The 25501-nt window shown below is 59.2% G+C and overlaps 1 protein-coding gene across 2 annotated transcripts in view; it reads left to right on the top strand.

Moving 5' to 3' along the window:
- Positions 1-24766, top strand: part of NHEJ1 (non-homologous end joining factor 1) — a 133397-nt gene extending 108631 nt beyond the window's left edge. For both annotated transcript variants that reach the window (XM_054044010.1, XM_054044009.1), the window contains exons 6-8: positions 20881-20998; positions 21258-21394; positions 24205-24766. In XM_054044010.1, the coding sequence (XP_053899985.1) occupies positions 20881-20998; positions 21258-21394; positions 24205-24285 (336 nt within the window). In that variant the 3' untranslated portion in view covers positions 24286-24766. The remainder of the gene's footprint in view (positions 1-20880; positions 20999-21257; positions 21395-24204) is intronic.
- Positions 24767-25501: the final 735 nt, after the last annotated feature.

The raw sequence follows: 25501 nt of genomic DNA, 5'->3' as shown, positions 1-25501 counted from the left end.
CCAGCCTGAGCCATCCAGCCCTGCTGAACAACCCTACGATAACAAACCAGCCTGAGCCATCCAGCCCTGCTGTGTAACCCTACAATAACAAACCAAGCAAATTAACGAATGGGAAAGGAACAGAGCCCAGCAGCAATCGCCGTCGTGAGACGTGCTGCACTGGCTGGAAGCATCAGGGTTTGGCCCCGAGTCCCCCTCCCCCACCGCACCCTCGCTCAGTGTCTGTAAGCCAAGCGGAGAAAACAGCAGCGGTGGGAAGAAAAGGTTATTGAATTGCAGGGCTGCTGTGGTCTTGCTGCCAGCATAGACCCTTGGTTGTTCAGCGGGTGCCTTGCGTGGAAAGACTGCCTTGATTATGTGTGAGGCGGCACTTACACAGCGACACGGGCCCTGCCTTCCGCTCACAGTGCCGGCCTTTATGCGCCTGACATTTACTCTTTGGAAAGGGGGAAAGGAAAACATCGTGCACACCAGTGCCTGAGCAGTGCTGGGAGGAGGGCTGGGCCGGGCCGGGCCGCCCCGCTGCCCTTGCCATGGCGTTTGTTTGTCCTGCCCGCTGTGCCGTGCACCGAGGTGCTGCGACGCTTTCACCTTTTGGCCCCTAAAGCTGCTCTTCCTCCTTCACTCCCCATCCTGCCTCTCACAGCTGAGCCAGCAGCTTCCTCCCGGTGAAAGGGGCAGCATTGTTCAGCTGGGGTACTGGGCTCCCGGCTGGAGGTGATGGTGCAGTGGCTGAGCATCAGGGCGACAGCCGGTCACCTCCCCAGGCAGATCTGTTAAGTTCTGTGCAGTTTGCTGCACGTGGGCCCTTAGCCACCCCTCTGTGTTTGTTCCACAGGGACGTTAGCGATCGCAGCCCTTGGCCAACGTTTCTTCTCCCTTCCACCCCTGCTGGCTGCCACCGTCCATCCCAGAGGTGGCTGCATGTCCACAGTGATCTGTGTAACGTGTTTTGGGAGCCACTGGTGACTTGGGCGAGTGTTAGTCTTGTTCCCATTGTTCTCTCTGCTTTTCCTTCCCCTGGGGCACTGATAGCTGTCTGGGTCCAGGCGGGCTAGGCCTCCAGGGGCGCTGATAGCCGGCCGGGCCGTCGGGGGCGCTGATAGCCGGCTGGGCCCAGCCGTGCCGGGCCGTCGGGAGCGCTGATAGCCGGCTGGGCCCAGCCGTGCCGGGCCGTCGGGAGCGCTGATAGCCGGCTGGGCCCAGCCGTGCCGGGCCGTCGGGAGCGCTGATAGCCGGCTGGGCCCAGCCGTGCCGGGCCGTCGGGAGCGCTGATAGCCGGCTGGGCCCAGCCGTGCCGGGCCGTCGGGAGCGCTGATAGCCGGCTGGGCCCAGCCGTGCCGGGCCGTCGGGGGCGCTGATAGCCGGCTGGGCCCAGCCGTGCCGGGCCGTCGGGGGCGCTGATAGCCGGCTGGGCCCAGCCGTGCCGGGCCGTCGGGGGCGCTGATAGCCGGAGCCGGGCCAGGCTGCCAGGGGTGCTGATAGCCCTATGAGGGCACCTGTGAGGCCTAGCTGTGCAGTGAGGGGGACGTGCAGTTCCCGTTGTTCCCTAGACAGGCCCCACTAGGGGGCAGACCAGGCAATAGGTCCGATGCTGCTGGTGCCAGGTAGTCCTTGCTGTATTCATTCAGATTTAGTATTTCTAGTCTGTAGGAGATTGAGGGTTGTGACCTATGTATGTGAGGGCATGAGTGGGCATAGTGAGAGTCAGGGTGGGTGGATGAGGGGGCAGTGGGCACCGGTGGGTTTGGTGTGTAACTGGGGGGAGGGGGGCGCTGGGGGGTTTGGTGTGTGATGGGGGGGTGAGTGCTGGTGGGTTTGGTATGGGAGTGGGAGGAAGGCAGGCGCTGGTGGGCTTGGTGTGTGAGTGGGGGGGGGCGGTGGGTTTGGTGTGTCAGTGGACGGAGGCAGGTGCCAGTGGGTTTGGAGTGTGGGTGGGTTTGGTGTTTGAGGTGGGGAGGGATGCCAGTGGGCTTGGTGTGTGAGTGGGGGGGTGGGCGGGGTAGGCTTGGTGTGTGAATGGGCGGGATGCCAGTGGGCTTGGTGTGTGAGTGGGGGGGTGGGCGGGGTAGGCTTGGTGTGTGAATGGGCGGGACACCCGTGGGCTTGGTGTGTGTGTGTGTGGGGGGGCGCCAGAGGGTTTGGTGTGGGGGGGGCAGGTGCGAGTGGGCTTGGTGTGTGAGTGGGGGTGTGTGGGGGGGTGGGCTTGGTGTGTCAGTGGACGGAGGCGGGGGTGTGAGTGGGGGAGGTGCTGCTGGGTTTGGTGAGTGTATGGGGGCAGGTGCCAGGGGGTGGGAAGAATTTGCGGAGGGGGAAGCTAAGCTGAAGTGAGGTTTGCGTTCCATCCCCTGTGTGACGCAGTCCACGGTCACTTCTCTCTAGTGGTCCTCAATTAACATACGAACATAAGAACGGCCACACTGGGTCAGACCAAGGGTCCATCCAGCCCAGTATCCTGTCTGCCGACAGTGGCCAATGCCAGGTGCCCCAGAGGGAATGAACAGAACAGGGAATCATCAAGTGATCCATCCCGTCGCCCATTCCCAGCTTCTGGCAAACAGAGGCTAGGGACACCCTCCCTGCCCAGCCTGGCTAATCGCCATTGATGGACCGATCCTCCAGGAACTTATCTAGTGCTTTTTTGAACCCTGTTCTAGTCTTGGCCTTCACAACATCCCCTGGCAAAGTTCCGCAGTATAGCTCAGCTCCCTTGACAGTTCTGTCTCCTGCACTCCCCAGACCCCCAGTGGGTGAAGGTGTGCCTGTCCCGGGGCCTGGCTGAAGGAGCTGGGGCCGATCCCATGACGGTGGCATGGCATGTCGGATGTCTGCACAGAGCCTTGCACTAAGCTCTTGGTCAAGTCCCAACCCCCTTTGGGCCAGTCTGGCAGCACCAGGGGACAGAAATGGGCCTCATCTCCCCTGCCAGAGCCAGCCCAGCCACCTCCATGCAGGTCCAGCACGGAGCGCGCTGGAACCTGCCCACCTATCAGACGGCTCTTTGGGAGCCTTTACCAGCCTTCCCCAACCTCTGCTGAGCCCAGAGAAGACTGGGTATAGCACGGGCGCTGGGCTCTGTATCACTGGCCAGCCTGTACAGGGACAGGGCACCGAGGGATGGGCTCACAGGCGCTAGGTGGGTGGACCACTGCAGCTTTCTCAGGGTGGGTGGCTCCGTCTCTGCAGAGGGTGAGTGCAGTAACTCACATGACTTGGAGCACTGTCATGGATGGATATAAACTGTTCAAGAAGGACAGGCAGGGCAGAAAAAGTGGGGGAGTTGCGTTGTATGTAAGAGAGGAGTATGATTGCTCAGAGCTCCGGTATGAAACTGCAGAAAAACCTGAGAGTCTCTGGATTAAGTTTAGAAGTGTGAGCAACAAGGGTGATGTAATGGTGGGAATCTGCTATAGACCACCAGAGCAGGGGGATGAGGCGGACGAGGCTTTCTTCCGGCAACTAACAGAAGTTACTAGATCGAAGACCCTGGTTCTCATGGGAGACTTTAATCACCCTGATATCTGCTGGGAGAGCAATACAGCGGTGCACAGACAATCCAGGAAGTTTTTGGAAAGTGTAGGGGACAATTTCCTGGTGCAAGTGCTAGAGGAACCAGCTAGGGGCAGAGTTCTTCTTGACCTGCTGCTCACAAACAGGGAAGAATTAGTAGGAGAAGCAAAAGTGGATGGGAACCTGGGAGGCAGTGATCATGAGATGGTCGAGTTCAGGATCCTGACACGAGTAAGAAAGGAGAGCAGCAGAATACGGACCCTGGACTTCAGAAAAGCAGACCTTGACTCCCTCAGGAAATTGATGGGCAGGATCCCCTGGGAGAATAATATGAGGGGCAAAGGAGTCCAGGAGAGCTGGCTGTATTTTAAAGAATCCTTATTGAGATTGCAGGAACAAACCATCCCGATGTGTAGAAAGAATAGTAAATATGGCAGGCGACCAACTTGACTTAATAGTAAAAAGCAACAGAGAGTCCTGTGGCACCTTTAACACTAACAGAAGTATTGGGAGCATAAGCTTTCGTGGGTAAGAACCTCACTTCTTCAGATGCCACTTCAGATTATTGGCTTAACAATGAAATCCTTGCTGATCTTAAACGCAAAAAAGAAGCTTACAAGAAGTGGCAGATTGGACAAATGACCAGGGAGGAGTATAAAAATATTGCTCAGGCATGCAGGAGTGAAATCAGGAAGGCCAAATCACACTTGGAGTTGCAGCTAGCAAGAGATGTTAAGAGTAACAAGAAGGGTTTCTTCTGGTATGTTAGCAACAAGAAGAAAGTCAAGGAAAGTGTGGGCCCCTTACTGAATGAGGGAGGCAACCTAGTGACCGAGGATGTGGAAAAAGCTAATGTACTCAATTATTCTTTTGCCTCTGTCTTCACGAACAAAGTCAGCTCCCAGACTGCTGCACTGATCAGCACAGCATGGGGAGGAGGTGACCAGCCCTCTGTGGAGAAAGAAGTGGTTCAGGACTATTTAGAAAAGCTGGACGAGCACAAGTCCATGGGGGCCAGATGCGCTGCATCCGAGGGTGCTAAAGGAGTTGGTGGATGAGATTGCAGAGCCATTGGCCATTATCTTTGAAAACTCATGGCAATCGGGGGGAGGTCCCGGATGACTGGAAAAAGGGCAATGTAGTGCCCATCTTTAAAAAAGGGAAGGAGGAGGATCCGGGGAACTGCAGGCCAGTCAGCCTCACCTCAGTCCCTGGAAAAATCATGGAGCAGGTCCCCAAGGAATCAATTCTGAAGCACTTAGAGGAGAGGAAAGTGATCAGGAACGGTCAGCATGGATTCACCAAGGGCAAGTCATGCCTGACTAACCTAATTGCCTCCTATGAGGAGATAACTGGTTCTGTGGATGAGGGGAAAGCAGTGGATGTGTTATTCCTTGACTTTAGCAAAGCTTTTGATACGGTCTCCCACAGTATTCTTGCTGGCAAGTTAAAGAAGTATGGTCTGGATGAATGGACTATAAGGTGGATAGAAAGCTGGCTAGATCGTCAGGCTCAGCGGGTAGTGATCAATGGCTCCATGTCTAGTTGGCAGCTGGTTTCAAGCGGAGTGCCCCAAGGGTCGGTCGTGGGGCCGGTTTTGTTCAATATCTTCATTAATGATCTGGAGGATGGCGTGGACTGCACCTTCAGCAAGTTTGCAGATGACACTAAACTGGGAGGAGTGGTAGATACGCTAGAGGGTAGGGATATGATACAGAGGGACCTAGACAAATTAGAGGATTGGACCAAAAGAAATCTGATGAGGTTCAACAAGGACAAGTGCAGAGTCCTGCACTTAGGACGGAAGAATCCCATTCACTGCTACAGACTAGGGACTGAATGGCTAGGCAGCAGTTCTGTAGAAAAGGACCTGGGGGTTACAGTGGAGGAGAAGCTGGATACGAGTCAACAGTGTGCCCTTGTTGCCAAGAAAGCTAACGGCATTTTGGGCTGTATAAGTAGGGGCATTGCCAGCAGATCGAGGGACGTAATAGTTCCCCTCTATTCGACATTGGTGAGGCCTCATCTGGAGTACTGTGTCCAGTTTTGGGCCCCACACTACAAGAAGGATATGGAAAAATTAGAAAGAGTCCAGCGGAGGGTCACAAAAATGATTAGGGGTCTGGAGCACATGACTTATGAGGAGAGGCTGAAGGAACTGGAATTGTTTAGTCTGCAGAAGAGAAGAATGAGAGGGGATTTGATAGCTGCTTTCAACTACCTGAAAGGGGGTTCCAAAGAGGATGGATCTAGACTGTTCTCAGTGGTACCAGATGACAGAACAAGGAGTAATGGTCTCAAGTTGCAGTGGGGGAGGTTTAGGTTGGATATTAGGAAAAACTTTTTCATTAGGAGGGTGGTGAAGCACTGGAATGGGTTCCCTAGGGAGGTGGTGGAATCTCCTTCCTAGAGGTTTTTAAGGTCAGGCTTAACAAAGCCCTGGCTGGGATGATTTAGTTGGGAATTGGTCCTGCTTTGAGCACGGGGTTGGACTAGATGACCTCCTGAGGTCCCTTCCAACCCTGATATTCTGTGATTCTATGAACTCTGCCGAGCGTGCAGGGCACTGGTGCCTCGTCTGGGTCTGGTGGGCTGAAACTGTGGGTGCCCCTCTGACCCCTGCCCTCTAGCTGGGCAGCACCTTCTCTCACGCAGATTTGGAATTGGGCAGAGTCCAGGAGTTGTTCAGTTTGGCTCATGTAGTTGCTACTGGTTATTTGTTCTGGTGGTGTTTCCAATGTGCTGGGCACTCTCCTGGCATTTCCCCTCCCCCTGGAGCTCACAGCCTGAGGATGGGCACACAGACGGGTGGACAGAGGTGAGGGGAAGCAAGCAGCAAATGGGCGTTTTGTAGACAAGTCATCTAGGCTGGCTGTTGGCAGCAGGATGGGGGCTGTCCGAGGGCTGATCTGGTCTGGAGGGGCAGTGACCTGCCCAGGATGGGCAGAGGGGGCTCTTGTGCTTCTTGTGTCCCAGCCGATGTGAGGGTGCGGGGGAGGGAAGAGTTCGGGTTGGAGATGTCGCTGGCAGAGAGGGATGTGGGAGGCTCCCCAGACAAGAGTCTTGTGAACTTGGGAGTCGTGTCTGTCAGCTTCCCTGGGAGGCCAGTGGTGTCTGGGGGGCTAGAGACGAGCAGGGGCGCTGGTCTCTGCACTCACCGGGCGAGTGCGCGCGCTTCTTTCTCTCCACTTGATCCAGGACGGGAACTGAATGGCTCTTTGTAGGCACCAGCTGGCATTCTATACTGGGAGGGGTGCTGGGCACTGATGGTGGCGCTGATCTGGTGGGAGCTGGGTACCTAGACAGCAGCGAGGCCACCCAGGGCTCCAGGGTGCTGAGTGAGGGAAACTGAGACAGCCAGGGGTGCGGCATGTGTTCTCAACGCCTCTCAGTGTGTTGCTGTTGCTGTGGAAGGAGATGATGTAGGGGAGGCCTGGTGACCGGGGAGGGGCCTTGAGGGCAGATTCCAAATTGTCCCAGGCCACCAAGTCATCCTGCACCCAGTGTGGAGTGGTACAGAGCTGCCAGCCGTTGCTGCTGGGCCGACCTCGGTAGTCCCCGTGCCATTCCCTGGGTGCCGTTCCACCACACCACTTCCATGGAGCCCGCTGGTGGGAGTGAGCCTGGGAAAGCTGGAGCTCCCCTTCCCTGGCCCACGCCCCTTGGTGCCTGGCTGCAGCGTGAATTCTGAAGCGTGCCCTTGGTGGAACATGTGCTGAGGCTCGCCACGGGAATGTGGGCAGATCTGACATACAAGCCGCAGCAGCCAGCCTGTAATTTCCAACAGGCCCCAATCGCTCTGTTTTTCAGTTAAAAATATATTAAAAAATAGGAATGTGGGGTGTGCAGAGAGGAATGTTTGCAGCCACTGAGAAAGCTCTGGTGTGATAATGAAAGGATCAGTCCCCATCCACGAGAGCGACCGATTTAGACTCTGGCATTTGGCACTAACACAGTAGCTGAGGATTTGCTCTAGCGGATCAAACCATTGGTCCAGCCAGCCTGCGACCCTGCCTCCAGCAGGGCCAACAGCTGATGTTTCGGGCAAGGCAGTGTCCTGCATGCCCTTGGTGTGGACGGGGGAACCCTTCTCTGATGCCTGCAGGGCTGGGCTAATGCCAGGAGGTGGTGATTTGCTCAGCCCCAGGTTATCTCACTAGATTGTGCACGGGGGGCACTGGAGATGGAAGTGGAACTGATCGCGGGTGGTAGCAGAGGGCTCCCACCCTACCAGACAAGGGCAGAGCGAGGTCCAGGGACTGGAGCCAGGCACATGCAGACAGGAAATAAGATGCAGATTTGTACCTGGGAGGGGAATGACCCGGTGGTATGGCTCCCCTAGGCTTTGGGGCTTCCCATGGTGCGGAGTCTCTCTGGCCAGATGGGACGGCTCTCTGACAGCGGCACTGCAGGAGTGACTGGGAGAAGCTATGTCAGTGGCAGACGTCACGAGGTGACCATAGTGAGCCCTTCTGGCTTTAACGTCTGTGAGGTAGCAGGTGTGTGAATGGTGCGAAGGTTCACCCAGCACAGCCTGGGCTGCAGCAAGTGAATTCCACAAGCTGGCTGTAAATGAAGCGCGCAGGGTAGCACTCCCTCCAGGTGGCTGGGAAGGTGTTGCCCTTCCATTCCTTTGTGCACCCTCCTTGTTTTCGTGCTGTGGGGCAGTGTGGAAGGATGGATGGATGATTGTTGCTCCAGCCCAGGGTGATCCCCTCGTTGCCTGCAGGCCATTGTGGGCAGCTCAGAGAGAATCTTGGCTGAGAGTGCAATGTGGTCCCAAAAGCAAAGGGGGAGTCAGGCTGGTGAAGGAATGGGAAGGGGAACCAGTGGAGTGCCCGTCTATCAATCAGTTGGACGCGCTCCTCTGGGAACCTGGCATCCTGTCTCAGACAGGGAAGATGGGGTCAGAGAGTGATTAGGGGCCCGGAGAGACATCCCACGTGGGGAGAGGATGAGAAGAATGGGATTGTTTGGTTTGGAGAGGAAGCGAAGGAAAGGGGCAATGACAGCAGCATAGGGAATGATGCCTGGGAGAGAGAAGGCAGACTGGGTGCTGCTCTTCACCCTCCAGGAGACACGTATTGTCACTGCGTGATACTATCAGGAGAGATGTGTGTTATGCTTGACACGCCAGTAACCTGTGGAACTCACTGCCTGTCAGGGGCTGGGCTGGAGGCCTCAGTTTGATAGCCAGGGGGTTGCACGAAGCGGGTGAATAATAGTGGTCTGTGCTTCAGGTTTAGCAATATGCTTTGTCAGATTAGGTTGTGCCAGGAACCTAAAAGCCACCGTTTGTTCTTGCAGGCCATGGTCAGTAAGAGGTGTCCGGCCCCAGACACAGCTCTGCACTGGGCCACATTCCGTCACCCTCCCTCACCTGGAGCAGAGCCCGGTGACTCTGCGCGGGCTCTTTGGAACAGGAGGCGCTAATCGGGGCGGGGGCTATATTGGAGTCTTGCCCATCAGCATTAGCACCTGGCAACCCAGTGTGGAAAAGCCAGCCCTAGCGCTCCCTGGTGCCTGGGTTCTGTGGCACCATCATGTCTGGCTGGCAGGAGTCTCCTAGTGGGGCCGACATGGGGAACCAGCAGCATTTCAGAGGGAACTACAGTGAAGGTCCCAGACTGAAACCTTCCTCCTGACAATCTAATTTTAGCCCCCCAAGGCCTCTCTCAGATGGCTCTTGAAAGTCCCTGTGCTGATGTGCCCCATGCCCATCGCTTTCTGTGGTGCCACCCCCTGTCATACCACGCAGGCCCTCTGGGCAGGAAGGCAAGGCAGCGCTCAGCACGCCTGGCCCCTGCAGACACGGCTGTAGCCTGCCTAGCCACCCCCTTCCAGCTGAGGTTCCCCGGGGCATGAGGCGCTGCAGAGACAGGATGGGGAAGCAGCTCCTCTCTTCCCCTCAGGCACTGCCTGCCTTGTAGCAGGGATCAGGGCTTCTGTCTGCCCAGGGGCCAGGGCCGTCTCCAGGCACCAGCTTACCAAGCAGGTGCTTGGGGTGGCCACGTCGGAGAGGCGCGACACGTCCAGCTTTTCGGCGGCAATTCGGTAGACAGTCCCTCACTCCTGCTCGGAGCGAAGGACCTCCCGCTGAATTGCCACCGCAGATCGCGATTGCCATCGCAGCTTTTTGTTTGTTTGGCTGCTTGGGGCGGCCAAAACCCTGGAGCCGGCCCTGCCAGGAGCCCCCTGGAATTCTTTGCCAGTCACTAATCGCACAGCTCCTCCTGCCATAGCCTTGAGTCGCTCCATCTGATACCCACGCAGCCCACTTGGCCTTGTGGCCAGGTAGTCATAACATGCTGGGCATCCCCCGCTCGCCGTGAGCTGCTGCTGGCTCTCCAGCTCCCCAGCCTGGGCTGGGATCAGGGCTTTGGGGATCAGCTGCTTACCTGCTCCCCGGCCAGAGGGCGAAGTAGCCCCCCAGCAGTGCTCCCTGGACAAGGAGGATTTGTGTGCTCCACCCAGCTCCTCTCCTGGGGCCTGCCCCAAACCAACCCCTTTGCCCTGCACCCCCCTACTGCCCCAGGAGCTGACTTGGCTCTGGTGCAACTCAGCGTCTGGGGGCAAGCCCAGGAAGCAGCTCTGCGATGGCCCCTAGGCTCCGACAAGCCCACGCTCTTGCTGCTGCCCTTAGCTCACAGCATGTTTCCTCAGGAGAGTGGTGAGGAAAAAGAGCCCCCGAGGCAGTCTGGGGTAGGCAGGGAAGAGGCTTTGTGATGGGAACGGAGATGCAGGGAGGCTGCCCGGCGAACGCCGGATGTGCCAGGCTGGGACCAGGCCTGTTTTGTGTGTCAGTGACTCGCGGGAGAGGTGGTCAGTGGCCTGAGTCGTTTGCAGGTGTCACCTACTGGTTCTGTCAGTGAAAGTCACTGAGGGTTGTGGTCGGCTCCTGGGGGAATATGAAGACTCAGGGGGCTTGGGCAGCTGACGAGCTGCAGATTGGGAAATGGAGCCGCAGCTCCCAGAGCCACTGGGGTCTGAATGCAGGGTCCTCGGGCCTAGGAGCCAGCATCTGTCCAGTGCAGCGTCCGGTGCGTTTGATGGGGAGCTGCACAGGCGTCGCTGGCATGGAGAAGAGCAGGCGGCCGAGCTGGCTTAGCCGTTGGCTGGGGCGCACGCCTGTGGAGCGATCGCAGTCTCAGAGCTTGTTTATCCCACGGCACAGCTGGGTGGGGAACGCTGGGGGAAGCCTACAGCAGTGGGGTGGGCAGCAGGTCTCCTATTGCAGAAGGAACAGCCGGGAACAGCTCCACTTGCCTACAGCCAAGTCTGCTCCTTGCCCAGTGGCATAGAGGGTGGGGTACTGTGCCTTGTGGCACTTCTCCTGTCCCAGCCAAGCCCCTGTTTGCAACAGCTCCCATGGGCAGTGCCAGCCAGGCCCCAAGTGCAGAAGGACAGTCGGGCACAGGTCATCAACAGCTACTTCCCACGAGTGGGGACAAATGCCACAGCCCCAGGTTCTTTACACGGGTTGCTTGGGAGCCTCGTGCCCATGGTCTCATTGCAGCATGGCTGACACTGAAGCCAGTGCTAGCCCATGCCAGCCTCGTGCTGCTCAACCCAGAACACATCTCCAGCCCACGGAAGACAAGGATTAACCTTAATTGCAAGAGACAAAGCTCCTGGAGCACATGATGACTGAATCCAGAGCCAGGCCCCACCCCACGTACCTCCTGCTTCTCCCAAGACATCCAGATGGCCAAGGCTCAGCAGAGGAGCTGGCAGAGGTGCTGTGTGCCTGGGGGCAATGCCACCCTGTGCAGAACTCCCTGCTGAGAACATGGGGCATCTCCCTTCTGGTCACTAAGGAAACCCACAGCCATGGTGCCACATGGACCCTTCACTGCTACTGGTGCCATGAGAGAGAGCCTCAGCCAGGTATGCTGGCAAGGAGCCTGTGTCCCTCCTGGCAGTCCGTTGGGCCCAGCAACGTCCAGGCTCAATAGCTCCTGGGTGTGCACAGGAGGAGATGCCCTCTCTGGGCATGTGACACAGGCAACACCCTGTGCCCCAGGGGCTTGATGCCTCCTGCTCTCTTGCGTCCTCCTGGAGCTTGCAGGTGACATGCTGGCATCTTGGAATGGCCTGATCGCCCGCTGAGTCACCGCTCTGCAGGGAAGTGTTCCCGGCTTTGCTTAAAAACTCATCTCCCTTTGACCCTTTGATGTGTGCCCCTCTCACCCCATTGGCGCTGTTTGGACATGGCTCAAAGCTTGTGGCTTTGAAATTCCAACATCTGCTCTTGGTGAGCTGGGGCAACCCTGGGGGCATAGCAGCGAGAGGGAAAGAACAGGTTAAGGACTATTTAGAAAAGCTGGACGTACACAAGTCCATGGGGCAGGATGCAATGCATCCAAGGGTGCTGAGGGAGTTGGCAGATATGATTGCAGAGCCATTGGCCAGTGACGATTGGAAAAAGGCAAATATAGTGCCCATATTTTAAAAAAGGGAAAAAAGAGAACCCGGGGAACTACAGACTGGTCAGCCTCACTTCAGTCCCCGGCAAAATCATGGAGCAGGTCCTCAAGGAATCCATTTTGAAGCACTTGGAGGAGAGGAAGGTGATCAGGAACAGTCAACATGGATTCACCAAGGGCAAGTCATGCCTGACCAACCTGATTGCCTTCTATGAGGAGATAACTGGCTCTGTGGATATGGGGAAAGTGGTGGATGTGATATATCTTGACTTTAGCAAAGCTTTTGATACGGTCTCCCACAGTATTCTTGCCAGCAAGTTAAAAAAGTATAGATTGGATGAATGGACTATAAGGTGGATAGAAAGCTGGCTAAATTGTCGGGCTTAACGGGTAATGATCAACGGCTTGATGTCTAGTTGGCAGCCGGTATCAAGTGAAGTGCCCCAAGGGTTGGTCCTGGGGCTGGTTTTGTTCAACATCTTTATTAATGATCTGGATGATGGGATGGATTGCACCCTCAGCAAGTTCTCAGATTACACTAAGCTGGGGGAGAGGTAGATACACTGGAGGGTAGGGATAGGGTCCAGAGTGACCTAGACAAATTGGAGGACTGAGCCAAAAGAAATCTGATGTGGTTCAACATGGACAAGTGCAGAGTCCTGCACTTAGGATGGAAGAATCCCATGAACCGCTACAGGCTGGGGACCGACTTGCTAAGTGGCAATTCTGCAGAAAAGGACCTAGGGGGTCACAGTGGACGAGAAGCTGGATATGAGTCAGCAGTGTGCCCTCATTGCCAAGAAGGCTAACGGCATATTGGGCTGTATTAGTAGGAGCATTGCCAGCAGATCTAGAGAAGTGATAATTCCCCTCTATTCGGCACTGGTGAGGTCACACCTGGAGTATTGTGTCCAGTTTTGGTCCCCCCACTACAGAAGGGATGTGGACAAATTGGAGAGAGTCCAGTGGAGGGCAACAAAAATTATTAGGGGGCTGGGGCACATGACTTACGAGGAGAGGCTGAGGGAACTGGATTTATTTAGTCTCCAGAAGAGAAGAATGAGGGGGGATTTGATAGCAACCTTCAACTATCTGAAGGGAGGTTCCAAAGAGGATGGAGCTCGGCTGTTCTCAGTGGTGGCAGATGACAGAACAAGGAGCAATGGTCTCAAGTTGCAGTGGGGGAGGTCTAGGTTGGATATTAGGAAACACTATTTCACTAGGAGGGTGGTGAAGCACTGGAATGGGTTCCCAAGAAGGTGGTGGAATCTCCAGCCTTAGAGGTGTTTAAGGCCCGGCTTGACAAAGCCCTGGCTGGGATGATTTAGTTGAGGGTTGGTCCTGCTTTGAGCAGGGGGTTGGACTAGATACCTCCCGAGGTCTCTTCCAACCCTGATAGTCTAAGTGCTGCTAGGCACTAGGGAGACAAGCTCTTCCTCGAATTGGGGCCTGTTCCTCAGCTGGCATGAGAGAGCCTAGCACTCTTGCTGTGTGTGGAGCTGTGCGGAGTTACACACTCTCAGGATCTGGCCCAGGGACCAGGGCTACAACAAGCTTTTGCTTAAAATCTCTCCCTGCTGCCTTCTCAGGGGTGCAGCTGCACCCGGCAGCAGTGCCAGGGGTGTCAGTGTGATCCCACCAGCTGTGTTATCTGAGCAGATCTCTGTGGCACAGGGTGAAATCCCAGGAGCCCAGTGCTCTGCCCACAATAGTGCTCAGCTAGGGCACAACTGCTTGGGGCTAGGGATTGACAGCTCTGTCCCAGCTTGGACAGAAGTCTGCATTGGTAGTAGCAGGCAGCAGGGGTCGCTGTGCCCTGTGCTTTGCGACTTGCCTGTGCCCGCCTCCCCGGGGCATTGACCCGTGCGCTGTGCTATCTGGTACACTTTGCTCACTCCGCTGCCGTGCCCGACTTTCCTGGGAGCTGCTGTTTGCTTTTCTCTGAATTATGACTCCAGCTTGTGCCTTTGATCTGGGCTGCGTCCGGCCTCCATTGGCTGCTATTGGTCTTCCTTTGAAGTGCATTTACCTTCCCGGCTTCGTGTACTGTTGCAGCCTCTGGAGCAAAGCTGGGGGAGCCGATCTGAGATGCCTCTGTGGCGGGCACAGCACAGTGCCCACTTTGCCCAGTGCAGGAGCAACTCCTAGGAAGCCCTGTGAGTGGTGTCCATAGCCCAGGGGCAGAGCATGGGGCAGTTCTGGGCAGAGGGCCCGTATCCTAATCTTAGTGCTGAGCTGCAGACGTGACCAATGGCCATCAAATCACCCCTGCCCTGCATGGGATGTGTGTGACTCCTGCACTTGCCTCCTGCTGCAGGGAGTTCCACAGGGGAACATTGCGCTGCTCCCTTGTAGCGGTTCTGAACGTGCTGTTCCATCCCGTGATCTGTGTGTTTATGCCATGGGGCAAGGTCACCTGAAGTGCTGGACCCATCTCCCCTCTGTTCCTTGAATCCCCCTCCCTCGCAGGCAGTCGTGTGCACGTCGGCGAGGTACCGGCGAGGTGCCGAGGATGGCCCAGAGAGGGACGTTCACCCCTCGGGCAGTCCCTCCCGCCTCTGGCAGTGGGCAGGGAGACGCCAGGCTGGGTCACAGCACAAGGAAAGCAGCCGCTCCAGGTCATGGATCTTCACATTGCCAAGGCAGCAGGTGGGAGCTGCCTCCTGTGCCTGGCTGTGGAGGAGGGGCAGTCGCCTGTACCTTCGTGCCCCATGGCTCCCCCTTGCTCTCCCAGCATACTGCACTCAGGGCTGCCGGAGGGGCTGGACTGCCTCCCCCAAAGAAGCCCTGCAGGCTGCCTGGGCAATGGAGCAGGGGCAGCTGCTGGCAGCATCTGCCCAGTGCACTCCTGTCTCTGCCCTCTCCTCCTCACCCTCCTTCTCTGGCACCTTTCTCCAAATCTGACCGAGGCTCGGATCTGGGTCCCAGAGCCCCCAGTGCATGGTGAGGGGTTGGGGTCTCGCGTTAGAAAGGCTGAACTGGCAGCGAGCCCAGAAGTGCCGGGACTTAGGAGCAGCAATGCGGTGAAGCTCAGGGGGCCATGGCTCAAAAGGTTGATTTCTTGGTGCTTTCATTTGCCCAGGAACTGCCCCCGTGGCCCCTGACTCCCAGCCCAATGGCTTGCCCCTGGAGCTGGGGGTGAGGAGCACTACCCCGGGGACTAGCACAGACTGGTGAAGCACTCCTGAGGCCTGCAGCTGTCCTGGCTCCAGTCCCGTGAGGGTAGTGGTGGGCTGAGGCTGGCCTGGCCTGCCAGTGGGGGCGAGTGCTTGACTCCTGGCACAGCCACTGGGCAGCACAGAGCCCCTAGAACAGGCAGCCGTTTCCTACACCCCTCGCCTGTGTGACTGGGAACCTCCTGTGGCCCATGAGCCCTGGGCGCTGGTGCCAGCGGCTCCCCTCAGCTCCACACCGAGAGCAGCCTTTCTGCTAGTGCAAGTGGGCCGCCGTGCTCCAGCCGTCCCGGCCCAGCAAGCGGGGCTGAGACCTGCTGGGCGGGACCAGCACCAGCCAAGGGGCCTGTCAGCAATGTCCCTCAAGCACCCCAGGGAGACGCCCCAGGCTGGGAAGGAGGGGATGTCAGCCGCAGGCCTCTGCTGTGACTTGCCAGGTGCAGGCGGTGGACTCTGGCCTTGAGCAGATCCACGCCCCCCTCTAGCGCAGAGGAACTGGCCTTTATCTGTTACACTTTGTTCTCCCTGCTGTCTGGGTGTGGAGCAGGCAGAGCTGGCAGAGATTAGCCCTCAGACCTTTGACACACACGCTGCAGGCAGGTTTATGGGTTTGCTTTGTGCTGGGGCTGGGGGGTAAAGTACTGGCGATGTGCCCCCTCCCCCCGGCAGGGAGCTGCTGCGTCTCCATCAGTGCAGTGTGGGCCGAGCGTGTCTGGGTACAGCATCCATAGCAGAGAGCGCTCCATGACACAGCGCCCCCTGCTGGGAGAGGTGGGGCTGGAATAGCCGGGGGCTCCCCTCCCAGCCAGCGCCCCGCCCTGCTGCCCCCAGCGCCCCCTGCTGGGAGAAGTGGGGCTGGAATAGCCGGGGGCTCCCCTCCCAGCCAGTGCCCCCTCCCCGCCCCCCACAGCGCCCCCTGCTGGGAGAGGTGGGGCTGGAATAGCCAGGGGCTCCCCTCCCAGCCAGTGCCCCCGCCCCGCTCCCCACAGCGCCCCCTGCTGGGAGAGGTGGGGCTGGAATAGCCGGGGGCTCCCCTCCTAGCCAGCGCCCCCGCCCCCCCCCCGCTCCCCACAGCGCCCCCTGCTGGGAGAGGTGGGGCTGGAATAGCCGGGGGCTCCCCTCCCAGCCAGTGCCCCGCCCCGCTCCCCACAGCGCCCCGCCCCGCTCCCCACAGCGCCCCCTGCTGGGAGAGGTGGGGCTGGAATAGCCGGGGGCTCCCCTCCCAGCCAGTGTCCCGCCCCGCTCCCCACAGCGCCCCCTGCTGGAAGAGGTGGGGCTGGAATAGCCGGGGGCTCCCCTCCCAGCCAGTGCCCCGCCCCGCCCCCCACAGCGCCCCGCCCCGCTCCCCACAGCGCCCCCTGCTGGGAGAGGTGGGGCTGGAATAGCCGGGGGCTCCCCTCCCAGCCAGTGTCCCGCCCCGCTGCCCCCAGCGCCCCCTGCTGGAAGAGGTGGGGCTGGAATAGCCGGGGGCTCCCCTCCCAGCCAGTGCCCCGCCCCGCTCCCCACAGCGCCCCGCCCCGCTCCCCACAGCGCCCCCTGCTGGGAGAGGTGGGGCTGGAATAGCCGGGGGCTCCCCTCCCAGCCAGTGTCCCGCCCCGCTCCCCACAGCGCCCTCTGCTGGGAGAGGTGGGGCTGGAATAGCCGGGGGCTCCCCTCCCAGCCAGCGCCCCCGCCCCACTCCCCACAGCGCCCTCTGCTGGGAGAGGTGGGGCTGGAATAGCCGGGGGCTCCCCTCCCAGCCAGCGCCCCCGCCCCACTCCCCACAGCGCCCTCTGCTGGGAGAGGTGGGGCTGGAATAGCTGGGGGCTCCCCTCCCAGCCAGCGCCCCCGCCCCACTCCCCACAGCGCCCTCTGCTGGGAGAGGTGGGGCTGGAATAGCTGGGGGCTCCCCCCACAGCCAGCGCCCCCTGCTGGGCATGAGGAAGATGAGCTGGGGGGGCAGTGAGAGCCTTGCCTGGGAATTTCCCTGTGGGCACGCAGAGCTGTGCTTGCTGCTGCTGTCCCTGCGCCTGCTGAGTGCAGCGGGAGCCGTGCTGCCGTCTGCGCATTCAGGGCTGCCAAGAGCGGGTTCGGGCCCTGGTGAAAAAATTTTTCGGGCCCCCCCCAGCAAGGGCGGACCAGCTAAACTGGGCCGACGAGGGAGGGGGAGAAGCTGGGGAAGCCGGGCCCCCTTCCGGACCACCAGACCCCGGTAATTTGGATCGGCTTTCCCCCCCCCGTCATTGGCCCTGTGCGCGTTTGCCCTGCTCTGCTAGGAGCTGCATGGGTGCTGCCATTCCTGCCCTGCGGCTTTGGGGGTGGGAATCTCGGCCAAGTCCCTGTTGCTACTTGGGTGTGTTTAAATAACGGCGGGGGGGCCTCTCCTCACTCGGGCTAGCTGCTCTGGCGCCGCTGGGCCTATGGACTCGAGGCCTAGAGGGAGTACACGGAGGCCAGCAGCCCCATCCAAACTCAGCTGGGCCTGTGAGAGCAGCGTGGCTCTGATGATTGAACAGGGGAGTCCCTCCTGCCTCGGGGGAGGGACTGAAGTGCTCCCCCAGGAGCCCTGTGTTACTTGGCCAGGGCCACTCCTGTCCCCAGAGCCCCAGGACGGCGACTCACTTCACAGGGAGGTAGAGATGTGGCAAGTGCTGTTTGGTTTCCTGTGGACATGCTGCAGCTCTCGCCTCCCGGCCGAGCATGACATTTGCTCCGCCTGGCACAGCACCGAGCTGGGCGGGCACGCACTCGAGCGAAAGAAAAAAACAGTCAGGAAAAACAAACTGGGAAAGTCATTTGCTTTGCAGTGGGATGGCAAATGTGGCCGTTTGGAGGTACCGGCTGCGGTGGGGAACACAGAGCTGTTCACGGTGCCAGACAGCTGGTGGCAACGCCCAGCCTGTGCGAGGCACACAGCCCCCCTCACATGAGCCCTGCTGAGTCCCCGGGGCACCTGGGCATATTTACCCAGGAAAGGGACCCTGTCTAGCAAACAAATGGGGGGTGGGGGGGAAGGGACGGACGCTGCTGGTGCCAGAGAAGGGATGGGAGAGAAAGTGGGCCCAGCAGAGATGGGTGTTTCAGTGACTGCTGGCTCTGGGGTGCAGCATGGCACTGCCCTGGGGAACATTGCAGCAGCCCATGTGACCAAGCGGAAAGGGCAGGGGGCTCGTCTCGCTGTGCAGGTACCAGCTGATAGCTCCTCTGATGCCCTTGGAGGTGTGGGGGACGGGGTCCTGGCCTTCCCAAGGCAGGTGTTGGTCATGTGTCCTGGGATGGGATGGGATGTGACCCCAGCACTGGCCATGGACTCCATTTCCACTGGCCGCTCAGCTGTCCGAGAGCTGGCCCATTCCCTGTTCCGTAGGCAGTGCCTGTGGGGGGTGCCCAGGGCTAGGGGTGGCCTGGGCCACCCCACAGGAGCAGTGCTGAGAGGCCCTGGGTTGGAGTGGGCTCTGGAGTTCTGCAGAAGGGCTCTCTGCTGCCTCCCCCCAGGCCAATGCTGCCCTGGGGCTGCTGGTGGGCACAGCTTTGCGCCGTGGTGCAGGGTGCTCAGGAATCCAGCCTCCTCAGTCAGAGCGGGGAGGGGACGGGGTGCCCTGCTAGAGGTTGGGGTCCCGTCTCTGCTCGCCCCTGCCTGGCTGAGACTCAGCCCCGGCCCAGGCCTCACCCGCCCCTTATCGCACAGGCGGCTGCCTGAATCAGAGCCTCAGTCGCTCCTGCAGGGGAAGCCGCAGCCCTTCCCATTAGATCTTATCAGCAGCATTTCATGAATGACTCTCAGCTCGCAGAGCCCCAGGCAGGCCTCTGGAATCCTCTGCTGAATGGGACTCCAGCCCACAGGCTGCAGCAGGTGTGTGTGTGCACAGCTGGGGAGGAGCAGGGCTCTGCCAAGTGCTGGAGCAGGCTTGTCCTGCCAGCTGCTCAACCCCTGCGGGAGGAGCTCTGCAAGGCCAGGTCCAGAGCAACCCTGCTGGGCGCTGAGTGCAGGCCTGTAGGCCCATGTGCCCATTGCCCTGGCAGGGCCCAGATTGGCACCAAGCTGCCAGGCCAGCAGTGTCCCAGACACCTCTTCCACTCCGTAGTGCTGGCTGGCCCTGGGCCAAGGCTGAGGTGGCTGCGTGCAGCGCCCCTGAACTAAGGCAGCTCCATGTTTTTCATCTGCACACGGCAAGCAGGGCGCCACCACATCTCCTCCCACAGGGCCAGGCTGGCCTTGTGGTCAAGGTGCTGGCCAGGGATGCAGGAAACCCGGGTTCAGCGTCTGGCTCTGCCAGAGACTCCCAGTGTGGCCTCGGCTAGTAATCCTGCCTCCTCGCCCATCTCAGGTTAGCCTGCAAGGTCCTTGGGGCAGGGACGATCTCTCAGGCCTGGCAGCGGGTCCTGATACTGGCTGGTGCTGTTGCAACATCAAGAATAGTAGTGACACGGATTCAGGCCCCCAGCAGGCCAGAGCCACCCACTGTGCAGTGTGAGGCACTGGGAGACTGAAGCTAGCAGATTATGCCTTGAGCCCAGTGTCCCAGCTCGGCGCTGGCCTGGGACCTGCCCATGTGATCTGTCCCAGTCCCCATCGGCTGTGGGAGCAGCCCCTGGTTTGTGAGGATGAGTCAGTGCTGGTGCTGGGCTCTGGAGAGGGAATGCCAGAGGGAAAGGGGTGGGGGCCACGCGGGCCAGGAGCCGGACTTGCTATCTCTGATCTCTGTGTTCCCACAGCCCTACAGTAATGGGCCAGGAACGTGGGGCCTGTTTCTGGGCCACTAGATTGAGGGGGACAGTATGAGGCACTGGGTGGGCAGAGGCTACCCCCAGCTGTAGTTGGCCAGGTGCCCCTGCAGTGTTCCACTGAGGGGCAGAACGCAAAGCCAGGAGCCCACTTAGCCGCTGGCAGGCTGGCCCAGATGGCTTTGCACTTGCGGGGGTGGGGCCAGTGCTCGGATGGGGCCCAGCTCAGGAATGGGGTGATGTGCTGGGGGAGCAGGCAGCGAGCTCCCCAACGGTGAGGACATACTCCAGTTAACCCCTGCACTCCCAGAAGAAGGGGGGCACCAGAGTTGTGTTCTATATCAAACCTCCATCACATTGCCCAAGGCACTGGGATGGCAGGCTGCCAAGCAGTAAGTAGGTGCTATGGGGCGGGGCTTGCTCTCCCCGCTGCAGGCAGTGCTGGTCCCAGCATGGCACTAGGGGCGCTGTGGTGCAGGGAGCAGGGTGGGTCAGTAGGGGGTGCTCTCCCCTGGCAGTCAGTGCTGGTCCCAGCATGGCGCTAGGGGGCGCTGTGCTGCAGGGTGTCAGGTGGGGTCAGTAGGGGGCGCTCTCCCCTGGCAGGCAGTGCTGGTCCCAGCATAGCACTAGGGGGTACTGGGCTGCAGGGAGTGGGGTGGGTCAGTAGGGGGCGCTCTCCCCTGGCAGTCAGTGCTGGTCCCAGCATGGCGCTATGGGGCGCTGTGCTGCAGGGTGTCGGGTGGGGTCAGTAGGGGGCGCTCTCCCCTGGCAGTCAGTGCTGGTCCCAGCATGGTGCTAGGGGGCGCTGTGGTGCGGGGCGCTGTGGTGCAGGGTGTCAGGTGGGGTCAGTAGGGGGCGCTCTCCTGGCAGGTAGTGGCAAAGTAACATGCTGGGGGTGTTTCAGATGAGATAGAGCTGAGGGCCTGGGATCAGTGAAGTCCCCAGGTGGGTATTGCTGTCCCTGCTAATTAACCCAAGCACAGTCGTCAGTAGCAGCGTCGTCGGGCTGGGCACCAGGTGTCGGCACGGCACGGAGAGGGACTGACGGTGCCTCTTGTCCCTTTCAGAGTCTGCCCCAGCTGTGCGGTGCAGGGGACGGCCAGGCATTCACAAGCACCCTGCAGCATCTCTACACGGCCGTGGCCAGGCAGGAGGCGAGGGCAGCGCAGAAGCGGCACCACTCAGGTGAGCAACCTTCAACCGATGGGTGGGAGGGGAGATGGAAATGTGTCCGGGGGCCCCTTCCCACGAGAGGTGTGGGGGGCACTGGGCATCGCCCCATCCCAATAGTCCGGGAGCTTCTGGCCTGGCTGGCAGGGAGGGTCTGGTCCCTGTAGCTAGGGGTGGTATTGCTTTGCTCCCAGCGTCAGTGGGGGGCCAACATCCCTCTCCCCTAGCTGCTCCCTCACACGCATCTGACTCCTGCCTTCTCTCTTTGGGACAGGGGATGCCGAGACCCCAGAGCTCACCTCGTCTCCCCAGCTGGCTGGGGAGGCCATGGACTCATCGGTCACACTGGGTTCTCAGCAGGAAAAGGCTGAGCCACCCTCTGACCTGCCCCAGAGCCTGGGAGCCACAGCGGTAAGTGCAGCTCCCAAACCAGCAGCCTCCTGGAAGGCCGGTGTGAGAGACCTGACGGGGGAATGGCTGGGCCTGGAGGGAGAGACAAGTTGTCCTGAGCAGTCTCCACCCTGCAGAGGTTCCACCAAGTGCCTGCAGCCACTGGGTTCTGCTCCAGAGCCCTTGTTCCCTCCTCGATCTCTGACACAAGCCAACCTGCAGTGCGGACTGGCTGGCTCAGAGGATTGAGTAGGGGCCACTGGCTCTGATCCGGGCCACTGGCTCTGATCCAGCCCAAGGGTAGGGGACTCGCTGGCTCAGGGGGTGGGCAATGAGCCATGGGGCCTGTCCCCTCTAGGTCTGGCCCCAGGGCGGGAAATGGCTGGCGCAGAGTACTGTGTACATGGAGCCTTTCTAGCCCTATTTGATCAAAGCTTATTCCCATCCAGGGGCTGTTTGGTGACCTGGTGGGTCTCAGCCAAGTTCCTAATGGGACGAGTCCAGTCTAAACACCCCCCAGCTTTGGATTGTGAACTCCCCCGGTGTGCAGTTACAGAACTACCAGCTCCCCAGGGCACAGAGCGAGGTGACCCTGGCCCGGCTGCGGGGTGGTGCTGTGCCACCCAGCCCACTCCTGCAGCTCCAGGGGTCGTCTTCCCCTTGCGCCGGCCAGGACGCGCTGCAGTGGGAGCCCCCTCTGGAACTGCCCACAGAGGTGTTCTAGAGACGCGGAGGAGTGGGAGCAGACTGACCCATGGCTCACGGGAGGGGAGGGGGGAGCAGACTGACCCACTGACAGGGGAGGGGAGCAGAGAGCAGATTGACCCATGGCTCACAGGAGGGGAGGGGAGCAGAGAGTAGATTGACCCATGGCTCACAGGAGGGGGCCTGCTGGGCTCTGTATTCTCCCTACTAGAGCTCTGCCTTGGACTGTTTTTTTAATCCTGCTCCCGCCCTGCAATACCCCCTCCCACTGCCCTGCTCCCACATTGTTTCTTGCATTTTTATCCCGCTCCCACCCATAAACACCTGAAATCCTGCAAGAGAGACAGATTCCCCCGTGCTACTCAAAAAAACCCACCACGGTGGGTTAATATATTCTAAATGGAATTCAGACACAATATTTACCACTAAAAGAATTAAACAAATCTTGCTTAAACCACATTTAAAATACTTTAACTCCTGTTATAATAGACATGAAGTCTCTTTCTGTCCCTCGCTTAAATGTAAGTATTAAAACCTTTATTTTAAAAAAGGCAAAACTTGCTTTGCATTGCTGAAATTCTATTTCTGACAAACTGCTGTTGTGTGTCTATCACACAGAACGTCAAAACAAATTGCCCCACAATTTTGCCTTAAAAGGCGCAGGTTTTTTTAATGATTATAAAAAGTAAGTTGTTTAAAAAAAAACTGGAAATTTTTAACTCACTTAAGCGCTGTTTTTAGAACTTTGAAACATCCCAGTCAAGTTATTTCCGTGTCAGGATTATTACTGCTTTTTGAAAAACATTGAACAGAAAAACTGCTCGTAGCACTGACAGCCAGCTGATACCACAGCGACCGTCTGCGCGTACGTGACGTCCCAGAACAACAAACAACAAACCCTGGGAGTGTGATTTTCTGACCTGACCAGAGCCAGAGCCAGGGAGATAAACAGGTGTAGGAAAGAGAATTTTAAACAAAATAATTAGCAATGTCCTGAATAGGCTACTCTTGGTGAACTGATGAGAGATTTAGTGATTTCCCGCAAATTCCCGCAGTCTGGTTTTTTGCCCGCCCAATCCTGCCTGCAACAAAGCACATTTCACCCACTCCCACCATCATGGCAGCGGGTCCTGCGGGATCCCAGTCCCAGTGCAGGGCTCTGCTCCCTACTCCCCTTCTGGGAGAATGGTGTTGGCTGCTCCCTGTCCCTCCTCCCCTACCCCAAAACTCCTCTGGCCCCTGCAGGGTGGGGCGAGAATTCTGCCTGCCTCCTACAGCACCTCTGATTGGCTGCTGTTTCCCAGGAGGCGGGGCAGCAGGGCAGGCAACCACTCAGAAAGGTTTTCCCTTGGGCAAGGCTGGAAACTGCTGGGGCTGGAACTTCTTGTGTGAGGGTGGCTGGGCTCCAGCAGGGACAGAGAGCTGTGCTGGCGAGAGCTGGCGGCATGACGCTGGGGCTTGCATCCCAGCAGGGCAGGGCCGGGCCGGGCCCCAGGGAGGAGGCGTCTGTCGCTCACAGCTTTCCTGTGTGTCGTTTGCACACGGCTGGGAGCCAGTGGGGGGGAGCTCTGGAAGCCGGGTCGGGGGAGTGCTGCGACTGGGAGCCCCTCACTGTCTCTGGGGTGGTGACTGGGCTGGGCAGCATTTTTCCATCAAACCCGCACTTTTAATTGGAAACAAAGGGCCTTCTCCACCTGCCCTGGCCTGCAGGGTGGCGCTGCTGTGCCCATCCCAGCTGGGTACGTGCCGGGAGCTACGGGCTGGGAAGTGCTTTGGGACGCAGGGACTGGAGAAGCTCTGGCTGGTCTGTAGTGCTCCTGTTTTGTGCATGCGTGTACACACGTGGACATACGGATGCCCAGAGATGTGGCTCCACACATGCACGCAGACACACGGATGCATGTCCAGACAGACATGCATGCAGACATGTACAGTGGGGGTCTGTTGACCCAAATTGTCAACGCTGAATATGATGGAAACCGCTTCAAGCCAGGGGGTGCGGCAGCCCCCCGGTGCCCCTAGTTCCAGCACTATGGACATGTACACCGATGCGTGCACAGCCTCACGCACAGACCTGGCCCGCGGGAGTGTCCCCGTTGCTTTGACAGAGGTTCCTTTGGTTCCAGACTCCCTCCTCTCCAGCCCAGAGAGCCCGACTACCCGTGTCCAAGGCCAAGAGGAAGAAGGCAAAGGGGCTGTTCGGCTGACACACCGCTGCCCGTCCCCCTTGCTGTGGGAAGGGGTCTGGCCCCAGGCACTCGTTGCTCACCACGGCAGCTCCAGGACACCAGCACAGAGCCTTGAATCCCTGATGCAGCATCTAGAAGGGCCAATCAGGGCTCCCACTCCAGACAGCGGGTGGGGCCCTCTCCCCCCATGGCAGATCCTGAAGAAGGAGGTTTGTTCGGCCCCTTCTCACTTCACCTGTGGCCACTAGATGCTGGGCAGTCTCTGGGCCAGGCCTCTCCACTGGCAGAGCTGGTGTGGCAGGCATCTCCTCTCCTCACACTGGCCTGGCTTTCCTGCCCAGCCCTTACCCCGCCCGCCAGCTGTGGGCTGCCCCTCTCCGTGCTCCTGAGGGCTGAGAATGTGGATGAGCTGAATGGAGGGGAGGGGGGCAGGTTCCTGTTCTTTCGACGGGTGGCTCCACACTTCCTTTTTTGCAATAAAGGCCCCTCTCTGCCCGAGGATGCCGTGTCTGGCTGGGGGTGGGGCCAGCTCTGGCTCCTCCCATTTGGTCTTGCCAGGTACCCCATAGGAGAGGTTTCAGTCCCAGGAAAGCCCTGGCCCTTCTCTCCAGCCTGTCCCCTTCACAGCCTCTGCCCCTGCAGCTGGTCCCCTTGCCTTCCGCGCCTCCAGTTCTCCCGGAAGGTTCAGAGAGGTTCTGCCCAGCCAGGAGCCGCAGGGCAACACCTGAAACGGAGCCAATTGCAGCCTCCTTCATTTTCCAGCTGGAGGCATGGCCTGTGGAGACTACAGCTCCCAGCATGCCCTGCTCCAGCGTCATCTCCACAGGGGGCCGATGGCACCGCAGGTGCTCCAGGGGTTGCAGTTCTGCACTGAAGATGAGGCGGCCATGGGCTGGGCTGTGGGGTGCCAGTTCCTGAGATAACAGGCCTTGGGCTTCGTGCCCAGCGGTGCAGAACTGGGCGGAGAGTCTGGGTGCCAACCAGCCCCGCCCTGAGGCACGGAAATCTTTGATTTCTTCTTTGCTGGGAGTGGCCGAAGCCCCATAAGCAGCAGTGAGTCAGCCCTGCCGATGGGCGCACAGCCTAGGGGGTGCTTCGAAGCAGTTTCTGAAGGGGTAACTGATGTTTAAGGAGGGGTTCATCCGTTGCTCGGTCCGGCGGGTTGCTTAGCCCATGCAGGGCCTGAGGGCGGCTTGCCTCCGTGCCACGCTGCCCCCTCTGCAAGGCGCTTAGA

The sequence above is a fragment of the Malaclemys terrapin genome, chromosome 11 (genome assembly GCF_027887155.1).
Source record: "Malaclemys terrapin pileata isolate rMalTer1 chromosome 11, rMalTer1.hap1, whole genome shotgun sequence".
Taxonomy (NCBI): Eukaryota; Metazoa; Chordata; order Testudines; family Emydidae; genus Malaclemys; species Malaclemys terrapin.
This window is presented reverse-complemented; position numbering and strand designations above follow the sequence as displayed.